At 34.1% G+C, this 13,433-nt stretch overlaps 1 protein-coding gene across 3 annotated transcripts in view; it reads left to right on the top strand.

Moving 5' to 3' along the window:
- The window catches only part of LOC122731518 (bifunctional heparan sulfate N-deacetylase/N-sulfotransferase 3), a 230,118-nt gene that overhangs the window by 132,865 nt on the left and 83,820 nt on the right, over positions 1-13,433 (top strand). For all 3 annotated transcript variants that reach the window (XM_043971676.1, XM_043971674.1, XM_043971675.1), the window contains exon 5: positions 6,203-6,388. In XM_043971676.1, the coding sequence (XP_043827611.1) occupies positions 6,203-6,388 (186 nt within the window). The remainder of the gene's footprint in view (positions 1-6,202; positions 6,389-13,433) is intronic.

Genomic DNA, 13,433 nt, shown 5'->3' with positions numbered 1-13,433 from the left:
CAATGAGAGATGTGGAGGTAGAATTGACAAACCTTAGTAACTCTTTGAGTAAGTAGAGTAAGAGAAAGTAATGAATCCAATAAAACACAATGGTTGCAAACATGGGTGACTGGAAGAATGGTGGTGTCTTAAAAAGAAATAAGGTGTATGTATGTATGTGTGTGTGTGTGTGTGTATGTATGTGTATATATATATATATATATATATATATATATATATATATATATAAAACCTATATTGGATTGCCTGCTGTCTCGGGGAGGGGGAGAGGAAGGGGAGGGAGGGAGAAAAATTTGAAATTGGAAATCTTATGTAAACAACTGCTGAAAGCTATCTCTACATGTAACTGGAAAATAATAAAATACTTTTATAAAAAAAGAAATAATAGGTTTGGGGCAAAAAAAATGAATTTTGTTTTGAACATGTTGGTTTTAAGATACTGATGGGACAGGAGAGTGATTGAGACTGTATATATGGATCTAGGACTCATCTGCCTCAGGAAGATAATTAAACCCTGGGTAGCTGATAAATTCATCTATTGAAAGAATATGCACAAAGAAAAGAAGGGTGCCTAAGACAGATCCTTGAGATTCACCCACAGTAATGCAGTGTGATTTGCATGACTATAAAGCCAAACAGATTGTGAAAAGGGCTTTCAGGCATGTAGGAGAAGAGCCAAGACAGAGAAGTATATAACAATTCAGAGAGGTGGTAGCAAGCATCCCTGGAAGAGAGGGTAATTAATAGTGTCAAGTGGTGTAGAGAGGTCAAGAAGGATGAGCACCAAGAAAAGGCTATATGACTTGAGACATCATTGGGAACTTTGAAGGCAGCAGTGTCATTTGTTTGAGGAGTCAAAGATAAGGAAGAGAATTAGGGAAAGGGGAAGAATGATCCTGCCTCAAGAGAAATAGAAAAGTTCAAAATAAGGATGGTTGGTGGGAGGCAGGGTGAATATAATGGAATCAGAATTCATCTCTGCCTCTTCATTTTGTCCTATTCACTTTTTTCCCACAAAAAGTGAGAAATGTGTGTGTGAGGAGAATTAGTAGATGAGAAAGGGGCATTATTCATTGTCATTGCCCTATAGAACATTGCTGTCAGGATCAGGGCAATGCTAGGGAGAGGTGTAATGAAGAATTTTGGACCCTAGTTGTTCTAGGCAACAATACAGAAGACAAGTTGTGGGAAGAAGGAAAATACATTATTCATAATCTCATTTTTCAATTAGTTTCCATATATCTCTTGAAGTCAAGATAAAGTCTCCTTGGTGTCTTTTCCCAGCTGCCCAGGATTTCTTGATCTTTACTTATAACAAACAAACCAGCAAGCAAATAAAACCTAGTTTAATCAACTTCCTCATGGAAATAAAGCTTTGTAAGAGGCAACATTCAAACCTAGTTCTCTCTGACTACAAGTGTCATATTTTAACCGTCATACCACATTGTTCCAATTAAATGGTAACCCAGAAGCTGGCAGTTTAGTATAGCACAAAAGGTGCTGAACCCGGAATTATGGAAATGAAAATATACAGAACTTTAGATATGAAAGGGATCTCAGCACCTATCAGTCCAAATCATATCTGAAAAGAATCCCCACCAAAGGAAAGACTTCATTTCAAATTTAATACTGTACTTCTGTCACCTTCTTCTGCAAATTACTTAATGTCTCTGTGCATAAGGTCTAATGTATGTTCATGTATAGATAATAATTGCATTTTTTACCTTTCAGGCTTGTTGCAAGTATCAAGTGAAATAATGAATGTTTTTTTTAAAACTCTAAAAATGTGAACTGTGTCATAGGTTTTCCCCTCTCACAAGGGGCTCTGATTTTGGACTCTCAATGTCTTAATTCATGCTAAGAATGGTTTGTTCCAGAGAGAAGAGGTCAAGCATCTGTTCATCTCTTATTCATTATTCTCAAACTATAGATTAGAACTTAGGCTCTGAACAAATAGCTCCAGTCTAAGGTATCTCCCAAAGAGATTAATTGGATCCCTTCAAGAAAAAGATATTCATTGTACAGTGTGGGTACCAGGTGTAGGACAACTATTTATTTCCTATAGCAGAAAATAAAATGCCTGAAACACAAAACACTCACAAGTGTATATTAACAAATACAGAAAACATAAAATGATAAACTATGATCATCATTTTAATCTTTCTAAAGGGAAAGGCACTTTGTGGGAGTTCTGGATAGACATTTTACTTTCACCTCAGACCTGTACTATATACATCACATTTTGGAGTCTTACAATTAGATAGATAGATAGATAGGGAAATAGAAATAAATATACATTTATAGATAAAGATCTATATAGATATAATAGATATACTATTATATGTTTGTGTAATATTTCAGTTTTTATTTATTATATGGATTAATAAATTAACTTATGTATCTGGAAACTTACAGTTTTATATTTAATTAAATATATATGTACATATATATTATATATGTTATTATGATTACATAATGGGTTTGTGGTAGTTGCTTAGGGAACTCTACAGTGTTATATAACCAAATTTGCATACCCTATACAAGAAAGTTCCCATGAAAAAATTGTGTTGGGCTTTGGAATTGTTAAATGTTGAGAGTTAAGGAGGCAGTGAGGTGGCACAGTGGATAAAACACCAACCCTGGATTCAGGAGGACCTGAGTTCAAATCTGGCCTCAGACACTTGACACTTACTAGCTGTGTGACCCTGGGCAAGTCACTCATTGCGTCATCGCCTCATTGCTTTACCAAAAAATGTTGGTAGTTAAGATTATTTTTTTAAAAATATCATTAACACCATAATTCCTCCAGACTGTATAGAGACCAATGAGTTCATTAGGCTGAGTTTTTTTCACCTAAAAGGCCAAAAGCAATTATTTGTTAACTGAAAGTAAATAGTACTTTCATGGCATTCTATAAATTTTTTTTATTGTTGTTATCCTAATATGAAACTTAACACCAAAGAACTGGAAAGAATTTGGAGAGGTCATTTCAATCATTCCTGCCTTTAGATAAGACAGATGAAATATTTTACTCTTTAGAAACCTTCACTGAATTTGATGGTGCTATTTTGCTCAGTGACCTAGTCCACTCTTCCCTAACTCTAGGTATCAGAACACTTATTACACAATGCTTCCTTGAAACATTAATGTCTTTCAAGGTATTTTGTCTCACCAAGGGGGATTTTGCCCCCTCTCCCCCATTGGATCATTGGATTGAGAGCCAAAAAGGCCCTTGGACAATTTATCTAGTCCTCTCTGATCATTTGACAAATGGGAAAAGTGAAGCTCAGAGATATTAGCTAAATTCTCCTAGTGTCACATAGACAATGATTAGAAGAACTAGGATTAATTTTCTCCGATGTGACTATATCACTATTCATAAATGGCATGAACAGGACATATTTATTTATTTACTTTTTTTACCATAAATGATGAGCTGCTGCAATAAATGTTGAATAACAAACCTACCAAACAGAATGGTCAGCCACTGTTCTATTTCCCTCAGTGTGTATAAATGCAGTCTCAGTGCCTTCTAAACTTAGTTTTCAGAATATTGATTTGTATTATTCCTTTATACCTATTTCAGTCAGCTTTTATTACACTGTTGTGGAAGTGGAATATCTCATTAAAGACTGAGTAGAAATTTACCATTACAATGTGGCTTTTTTTCTTATTTTTTCCACAGTGGATTAGTTTATTTTCCTTCCTTTCTCTTAAGTATTTTATTTTTGCTCATTATTTATTTGATTCACTGCATCACTTTCCTCACACTCTACAAACAGAGGTTTTATGACTGCTAATGTTATTCAGAAATAATGGGGATTTATGTTACCCTTCCCCTCAAAAAATAAGGCCCCAGATGTAATTTTTAAGGTTGAAAATAGTCCCATCAGAGCATGGGATTTCAACTTATGTAAGAAAATGAACCATAGTCAATTAATTTACTTGTGAGAATTGCTCCTCAGTGTTGCGTCAGAAAAAAAAATCTGTTTTTTAAAAAAAGTGAATTAAACCTTTATATCATCCAAAACATTAAGTAAATAGAGATTACTTAATTAGTTAGTAAGACCCACCTTTAGATTGTAAGCTTCTTGAAAGCAGAAACTGCTTTTTGCCTTTGTGTATCTTCTGAATATGTCCTGTACATATCCTGATACATTTAGTCTGGCACATAGTTGGTACTTAATAATTTATTGATCAGTTCTTTTTCATGCTTTTTTTGTAATTTTCCAACCCCTCCCCACAGTTATTTCATAATTTCCATCACATTTGATTTTGCTAAGGTGTTTATGCTCTGAACTCATGCACTTTCCTTCTATTAAGAGTTTAAGAGCCTCATTGGACAGAATGGATTGCAAATAATGGTGCAAAAATAAAGTATACCACTTCATGAAGAAAAAGCAAGACAGGATATTTAATTGAATGAAACTTGAATTTTGTAAAATCGCTAACCCAAAATGAGTTTAAAGATAAAAATATAAGAGAAACTATCCACAAGAATGCATAAAGCCAAGATAAGTGTATCAATATTTTTTAAAAGCCTTTTCTATGACAGTTGTATGATTTTCTTGTATGCTGAGGATGTGTGTCAGCTCTAATGACATATAGCAAATGAAGAATAAAAATCACAAAACTAATTAAGGCATCTGATATATATATATATATATATATATAAAATTCTCATTTTGTAAACATCCATATCACATAAATTCATTTTTTTAATGAGAGTTCCTAGGAGAGAGTTTATCTGTCCCAAATGTTCATCATCATGACAAAGTGGTTTTGTGTGCACAGTATGGAAGTGCCATTTTAGCAGGGGTTTTTTTTTTTGAGTTCTGCTTTTTGTCTTGTTTTTCAACATGAATGCTTCACTTCAAACTCTAGTTCTCAAATTATTTGACACATTTAGTGCCTTCTGCTTTCATTGCAAGAATAGTTTTTAGTTTCTAGGAAATTCATCTCCAGATCCTAGAGAAAAGGATCATTGTCTATTATGACCATGAAAATAAACATTGATTTCCATGCTGAGGGGATTTAGCAAAGGGAAAATCTGATAGAAATGGGAAAATTTGGAGATTAGAAATCTGACTGCAAACCTAACAAACATATAATGTGCTTGACTTCTATACTTCATGTTGATGTGAAACATCTATACACACATTTACATATGCATGCATGTGTTTAGGGTTAGATATGCATATTATATGTGTGAAGAGAGGATATTCTGATTAGTATTGGAAGCATATGCTGGAATTTATATTAACTAGTGATATCATAAGCAATAGGAAGACAAGGGAATGGCCAATGCCAAAAGAAGATCTAGTTGAAGAATGGGAACTAGAAAAAAAATTACTTTAAAAAAAATCACTAGAGGGGCAGCTAAGGTGCTGCAGTGGATAGAGCACCGGCCCTGGAGTCAGGAGGACCTGAGTTCAAATGCGGCTTTAGACACTTAACACTTACTAGCTGTGTGATCCTGCGCAAGTCATTTAACCCCAATTGCCTCACTTAAAAAAAATCACTAGATCCTAAAAAAAAAAAAAATCACTAGATCAGGGGCAGCTAGGTAGCACAGTAGATAAAGCACTGGCCCTGGATTCAGGAGGACCTGAGTTCAAATTCAGCCTCAGACACTTGAAACTTACTAGCTGTGTGACCCTGGTCAAGTCACTTAACCCTCATTGCCCTGCAAAAAAAAAAAAAAAAAAGAAAAAGAAAAAAAATCACTAGATCTTTTCAGCGTTGCACTTGTCAGATTAGTGGCAGAATTATAACCAGAAAGTCGTGAACTCTATGAGAAGATATTTTTTTAAAAAATTCAAGTGAGAGAGATATTTAGACTTCTCTGCCTCAATTTTCCCTTCTGTTACTGTAAGTTACATTCAAAACCGAATTTTATTTACCCAAATATCATATTGCAATTTATTTGTACCTCTCTCTTTTGAACTATGTTTTATTTTGTATCATAGTTATTTTTGCATGTGTATTCCCCCTACTCTATCATTTGTAAACTCCCTGTTGGCAAGGCTGTTATTACCAGTGCTTTCAGATAATAGAAATCCAGCTGTCTATACATCGTATATAACAAATATATGTTAAATTGGTATTTTTATTCTAGAGACTTCCAAGAGAGATCAATATTAAAAAATCATAAAACATAAAGCCACTGTTATTCCAGTTCTTTTTTGTTTGTTTGTTTCAGGAGCATGGCATTCCTACTGACATGGGTTATGCAGTGGCTCCTCATCACTCAGGAGTCTATCCTGTCCATGTCCAACTTTATGAGGCATGGAAGAAAGTCTGGAATATTAAAATCACAAGCACTGAGGAATATCCACATCTGAAACCAGCACGCTACCGCCGTGGCTTCATCCATAAAAACATCATGGTGAGCTTCTTCTCAAATTCTCTGAGTATTACTTTCTCTTCTGGCTTCTCAGTTTTCAAATGAAAGTGCAGAAGAAAAACGCTATAAAAGTTAAAAGCTCAGCAGTATGAAAAGTTCCATGCTGTGGAAAGAACATTTGTCACATGTCGTATTTTTTAATTAAAACCACCCCTCAAAGCTTCTTCAAATATCAATAAAAAGTGGGTTTCTGTCTACCACCCCTCCCCCCATTTAGCCCATTTTCTGAGATCTCAAACAAGACCTATAGTTGATGATTGGGATTTCTAAATGAGAAGCAAAACATTACATAAGCATTATAGATAGCTTATAAATCTATTATTAAAAACCATTTGCAAAAATATGGAAAGCAAAAACCATTTGCTCTGCAAATTTGATGATAATCATATTTATATTTAACAATCCTGTTTTTCCCACTCCACTCAACAGGCTTTTAATGCACTCTATAATGTGAAATCAAGAAAATATAGGTTTTCCTTCAAAATAAGCATTCAAAAGTCTCCCAATGCCACAAACAGGGGGAAAAAAAAACTTAAAAAAAATACAAAGCAGATTGTGTAAAATTTCTTTCTGTTCTTTTGCCCAATTCTAATTGGATCCTATGACTATCGTTCTGTCATATGCCAATGCATATGTTCTAGAGAGTATTATATAGCCTACCACCTCAGATAAAGATTATGTAAATTATAATAAAATCCTAATAAAATACTAAATTGGGTAACATAAGTAAAGACCTGGGGGTATTTCTTATGGTTCATTTTTGAGTAATGCTGACATGCATATATAAAGGAAGTCTGATCCTTTCTGTTGAAAGTTATGTTAACAACAGATTCTGACAATGCATAGAAGAATTCAGAATAGGTGTTGACCCAAGCCAAGTGTTGACAAAAATGTCAAGTGGGATGCATTGGTGATAACACTGAGTCACATTGAACTCTTTCTTCTACCACAGTGTAAGGTTTACTTACTGGCTTAAATTTGGGTGGGAGGTCAGGAAGGAGCTGGGTGTGCAGACAGGGGTGCTTGTTGTTGCTAGGATTTACACTAGTGAGAGTTTCCTAGCAAATAGAATTCTTGGAAGTTTGTACTCCCTCCTGCTGCCATGGGCTTATTTGCCTAGAATGTATTTGTTATGATATAACTCTTCAAATCAAAGTTTGAAGTGGCAGAGCCAACAAAAGGTCAGAGTGAGACATTTTCCAACCTAAAACAACATAGTAGGTTGGCAGGAGAGATCTATGATGCGAGGGTGGGAGTTGAACCAGAGCATACAAGGAACATCAAAGGTAAGTTTTAGAGGTGGCCACAACAGCAGCAACAACAGCAGATTTGGGTGTTCTCAGAACAGCAATACTAAGTGGGTTGAAGAATTGGTCAGAAAGAGATTATAGGCAACCTTTTGTTGGCAGGGGGTGAAGCTGGTGCTGATTTGCAACTCTATTGCCTATAAATAGTTCCTGGTCTGAGAGGAAGAACAATTGCATTTATTCACAATGATAAGGAGCCCTTGTCACATGTCCCAGGCAGAGAGGAGCACTAGCACTTGTCCATGCAGGAGATAAACACCCTGGTCATAGTTCTAGAACCAGCAAGAGAGTACTAGGACTTGCAGCTCCAGAAGAACATTGGCCCTTCCTCAGTAAACAACAGAAAAGCAGAACAGGAGAACTGTGAACACATCTCTCCCTGGATCATATTGCCCTGGAAGCAAGGAAAACTTGCAAACTCCCGAGAACTAGCTCTGAAAAAAGCCTGAATGTGCCACCCCACCCCAATATGAGCAGAGCCCAACTTTAACATAAAGTTCAAAGTTAAGAAATAGGCTGAAAAAATGAGCAAACAAAAAAGAACTTGACCATAAAATGTTACTCTAGTGTCATGGAAAACCAAGACAAACACTCAGAAGAAGAAAACAATGTGAATATATCTGCAAAACCTTAAAGAAAAGTGTTTATTGGCCCCCAAATTATAGAAAGACTTAGAGAAGTAGCAAAAGAGTATATAAGTATAAGAATATATGAGTAAAAAAAAGTACATAAGAGTAATCTAAGAAAAGTAGGGGGAAATGTGACAGAGATGCAAGAAAATTATGAAAAGAAAATTAACAGCTTAATAAAAGAGGCACCAAAATATTGAACAATATAAGTTTTTTTTTTTTTTGTGGGGCAGTGAGGGTTAAGTGACTTGCCCAGTGTCACACAGCTAGTGTCAAGTGTCTGAGGCCACATTTGAACTGAGATTAAAATTGGATATTAGATCATAAATCTACCCTACTTAACCTTTCCCTTAATTTATCTCCCAGACTAGTAAATGGAAGAAGCTTCTGGTTTTTTAGATAGAGCTTTTATTGTATGGTAGTCACAAGGTGATGTTGATTAGAAGGATAGGAAAGTAGAAATACAATACAAATCATCTTAAGTCTAGGCTTAGTCTATATTCCGTATAAAACTCACCAAAAGCAGAAGGCCACCTTTGGGGTGAGAAACCGAGTCAAGTGCGTGCTCTTAACTGAGAGCCGGGCCGAGTCAAACTCCAGTCCACGTCTGTCTGTGCAGCACAGCCAGGAGACCAGCGGAGCAGGAAAAAAGGCCCCACTTCCATTCTCTCCTTGCCTTTTAAGCTCGCACCCTGGACGTCAAGTGCTCAGCAGGCAATCTGGCATGCGTCTCAGGTGGACTGGTGTGTGTAGCTCATGCTGTTGCTCTCCTCCCCAAAAGGGTGGTCCAAAAAAAACCTGGCGTCTCTCCATTATCTAATCGACTGTTAAAACTTTTTACCACAGAACCCAGGTCCTTCTGAATCCAGGGCTGGTTCTTTATCCACTGTGCTACCTAGCTGCCCCAAATATACCATCTTAAAAAACAGAATTGTCCTAGGATAAAAGAGTTACAAAAACTCTACAAAATTATTTTCTCAAAAATTGTAATTCTAATAATCACATGGGATTTCAAGAAACAATAAAATGAAGTCAAAAGAATGAAAAAAAAGAAAATGTGAAATATCCTATCAGACAAATAACTGACCCAGTGAATATATAGAAGAGAGATTATTTAAGAAATATTGGAATGGTTGAAAACCATGCATGCTCAAAAAAGAGCCTGGCCTTCATATATCAAGAAATAATCAAGGAAAACTGTACCAATATCTTAGATCCAGAAGGCAAAACAGAAATTGGAAAAAAAAAACAACCTGATTGCCTCATGAAAAAGATTCCAAAACGAAAACTCCAAGGAACTTTATAGCCAAATTTCAGAGCTCCCAGGTCAAGAACAAAATATTGGAGGCAGACAGAAAGAGAAAGATTCAGTGAGTATCATGCAAAATTTAGCAGTGTCAATATTAAAGGAGTGGAGGACTTGGAATATCATATTCCAGAAAGCAAAGTAGCTAGAATTACAAGCAAGAAAAAACTTTCCAGAAAAAATGAGTATAGTCCTGTAGGGGGGAAAATGGTTATTTAATAAAATAAATGGCTTTTAAACATTCTTAATGAAAAGAGCAGAGCTGAATTGAAAATTTGGCATTCAAACACAAGACTCAAGAAAAACATAAAAAAGTAAATATTGAAGAGTCAATATAAAAGACTCAATAATGTTGAAGTGTTTACAATTTTTAGGGAAAGATGAAAATACAACTTGTAAGAACTTTATCATTATTAGAACAGTTAGAAGGAATCTGCATAGATAAAGCACATGAGTATAAGTTGATTATGTTGAAATAATCTCAAAAGTTGGGGGGAGGTGTTGAGAAGGAGGACACATTGAGAGAATGGGGAAGATAGAGAATGGAGAAATTGTTCTCATAAAGAAGGATCACAAAGAAGAGCTTTAATAGTAGAGAGCAATGGAGGATGTGTCAAGCAATGATTGAACTTCACTTTTATCAAAATTGATTCAAATGCTGTCTGCTTCCAGAGAAAAAAAACTGATAAATAGTACGTGTAGACTATTTTAACATATATGTATGTATAATATATATGTATATATGTACATGTAAACACACATATATATGTGTGAATATACATATACATATATGCATGTGTGTGTCTATTTGTGTCTAATGGTAACCATCTTTAGGGCAGGGTTGGGGGAGGGACGGAAAAAAGGGGAAAAAAGAAATTTACATGATTACTTTATATTTAAAAGGAAATAGCAAGTTGTGCATAATAGTTTTACAGTTTCTTGTGCAATTCTCTTTTTTGTTATACTATGTTATGGTGATGCTTATTTTATTTAATAAATTAAAAATAAAATATTTTTAAAATAAAAAATATTGGTTCAAAGAGGAAAAAATAATGCACACTCAATTGGGTATAGAAACCTACCTTACCAAATAGGGAAATAAGAGGTGAGGGGGGATAATAGATATTGAGGAGTATCATAAAAGGGATTAATAGTCAGAAGCAGAACAGATTTCTGAGGAGACACAGGATAAATGTCGAGAAACATCAATAGAAGAAAATAGGATGGAAGGAAATACACACTATCATACCTGTGAATGTGAATGAGGTGAGCACATCCACAAAATCCAAGTGAATGGGAGGATGGTAGAGACCAGAATCCAACAATATGTAGTTTACAGGAAACACACTTAAAAGAGAAATACACATATAGAATTAAAATAGAGGACTGGAGCAGAATCTATTAAGCTTCAACTGAAGTAAAAAAAAAAAGACAGGGGTGGCAATTATGATCTTAAACAAAGCAAAAGAAGAAAATAGAACTAATTAAAAGAGATAATCAGGGAAACTACATTTTGCTAAAAAGTACCACAGATAATGAAGTAATATAAAAACATCACAAGTTTCTTTGATAAATAATATCCAAATATATAGGGAACTGAGTCAAATGTATAATAAGGGCCATTCTCCAAATGATAATTGTCAAAGAATATGTCCAGGAAATTTTCAGAAGAAGAAATCAAAGCTATCTATATGCATAGGAAAAATATTCTAAATCACTACTGATTGAGAAATTAAAACTTTGAGGTATGACCTTTCACCTTGAAAAATGCTGGTGGGAATGGTGGAAAATACTTACACCAATAATCTTTTGGTAGAGTTGTGAACTGGCCCAACCATTATGGAGAACAATGTATAACTATGCCCAAAGAATTATAAACCTGTGCCTAATCTTTGACCCAGCAATACAAGTAATAGATAATTACCCCAAAAAGATGAAATGAAAAGGAAAAGCACCTAAATGTACAAAAATATTTATAACAACTCTTCTTTACAATGGCAAATAATGGGAAAATAAGAAGAAGATCATCAATTTCAGAATGGGTTTAGGTATTGCTGTACTATAAGAAATGACAGGGAAATGTTATCAGGAAAAAAAAAAAACTGAACCTAAATGAACTGATGCAAAGTGAAATGAGAAGAACAGGGAGATTGTATAGAGTAACAGCAATGTTGTAAAGATGATCTACTGTGAAAGACTTAGCTACTCTCATCAATACCATTATCCAAGACAATTCCAAATGATTCAAGATGAAAAACTGTTCCTTTACGCCAGAAAGTAAAATTAACTCTGAATGGAAATTGAAGTATAATTTTCTTACTTTTTTGACTTATTTTTGTAATGTGGCTAATACGGAAGTATTTTTGTATAATTTCATATATATAATTAATTGATATCATATTGCTTCTCAGTGAGATTTTGGAGAGGATGGAAGTGAGGGAGAAAATTTGGAACTCAAAATTTAAAAGAAAAGAATATTCAAAATGAATAATAAAGGATATCATCTCTTATGTATAAATCATATATCCATTTTGACCTTATCATAGTGTACGGTGTGAGATGTTGATCTATACCTAGTTTCTGCCATAGTGTTTCCCAGTTTTTCTAGCTATTTTTGTCAAATAATGTGTTTTTGTTCCAAAATCTTAGATCTTTGGATTATCATACTAAATAACTATGATAATTGACTATAATGTCATTTGTACGTGATCTGCTTCATTGATCCACCACTCTATTTCTTAGTCAGTGCCAGATTGTTTTGATAATTAGCACTTTATAATACAGTTTGAGATCTGGTATTACTAGACAAACTTCTTTCACATTTTTTCATTAATTCTCTTGATATCCTTGAGCTTTTGTTCTTCCAGATGAATTTTACTATTATTTTTTATAGTTCTATAAAATGATTTTTGTTAGTTTTAGTGGTATAGGTACTGAAAAAATAGATTAATTTTGTTAAAGTTGTAATTTATATTACATTAGCTCGGCCTACCCACGAGCAATATAATTCTTCAAATTGTTTAAATCTGACTTTGTATTTCACGTGAGAAGTGTTTTATAGTTGAATTCATATAGTTCCTGAGTTTGCCTTGGGAGGTAGACTTCCATGTATTTTATATTGTCTCCGGTTATTTTAAATTGAATTTCTCTTTCTATCTCTTGTTGCTGAACTTTGTTGGCAATATATACACATGATGATGATTTATGAGGGTTTATTTTGTATCATGCAGCTTTGTTAAAATTGTTAATTATTTCAAGTAGTTTTTAGCTGATTATCTAGGATTTCCTAAGTATAATATCATGTCATCATCAAAGAATGAATTTCCTAATTGCCTATTCTAATTCCTTTGATTTCTTTTTCTTCTCTTATTTCTATAGCTAACATTTCTAGTACAATATTAAATAATAGAAGATAAAATGGACATCCTTGCTTCACCCCTCATTGTATTGTGAAGGCTTCTAGTTTATCCCCATTACAGATAATGCTTGCTGATGGTTTTAGATACATATTACTTATTATTTTAAGTTAAACTCCAAGTAGGAGTTTAATAGGAATAGGTGCTGTATTTGGTCAAAAGCTTTTTCTACATCTATTGATATAATCATATGATTTTGGTTGCTTTTGTTATTGATATGATCAATTATGCTGGTAGTTTTCCTAATATTGACCCAGCCTTGGATTCCTGGTATAAATCCCCACTGGTAAAAGTGTATGATCCTTTTGATATATTGCTATAATTTGTGTTAGTATTTTATTTAAATTGTTGCATCAGTATTCATTAGGG

The sequence above is a fragment of the Dromiciops gliroides genome, chromosome 6 (assembly GCF_019393635.1).
Source record: "Dromiciops gliroides isolate mDroGli1 chromosome 6, mDroGli1.pri, whole genome shotgun sequence".
Taxonomy (NCBI): Eukaryota; Metazoa; Chordata; class Mammalia; order Microbiotheria; family Microbiotheriidae; genus Dromiciops; species Dromiciops gliroides.
This window is presented reverse-complemented; position numbering and strand designations above follow the sequence as displayed.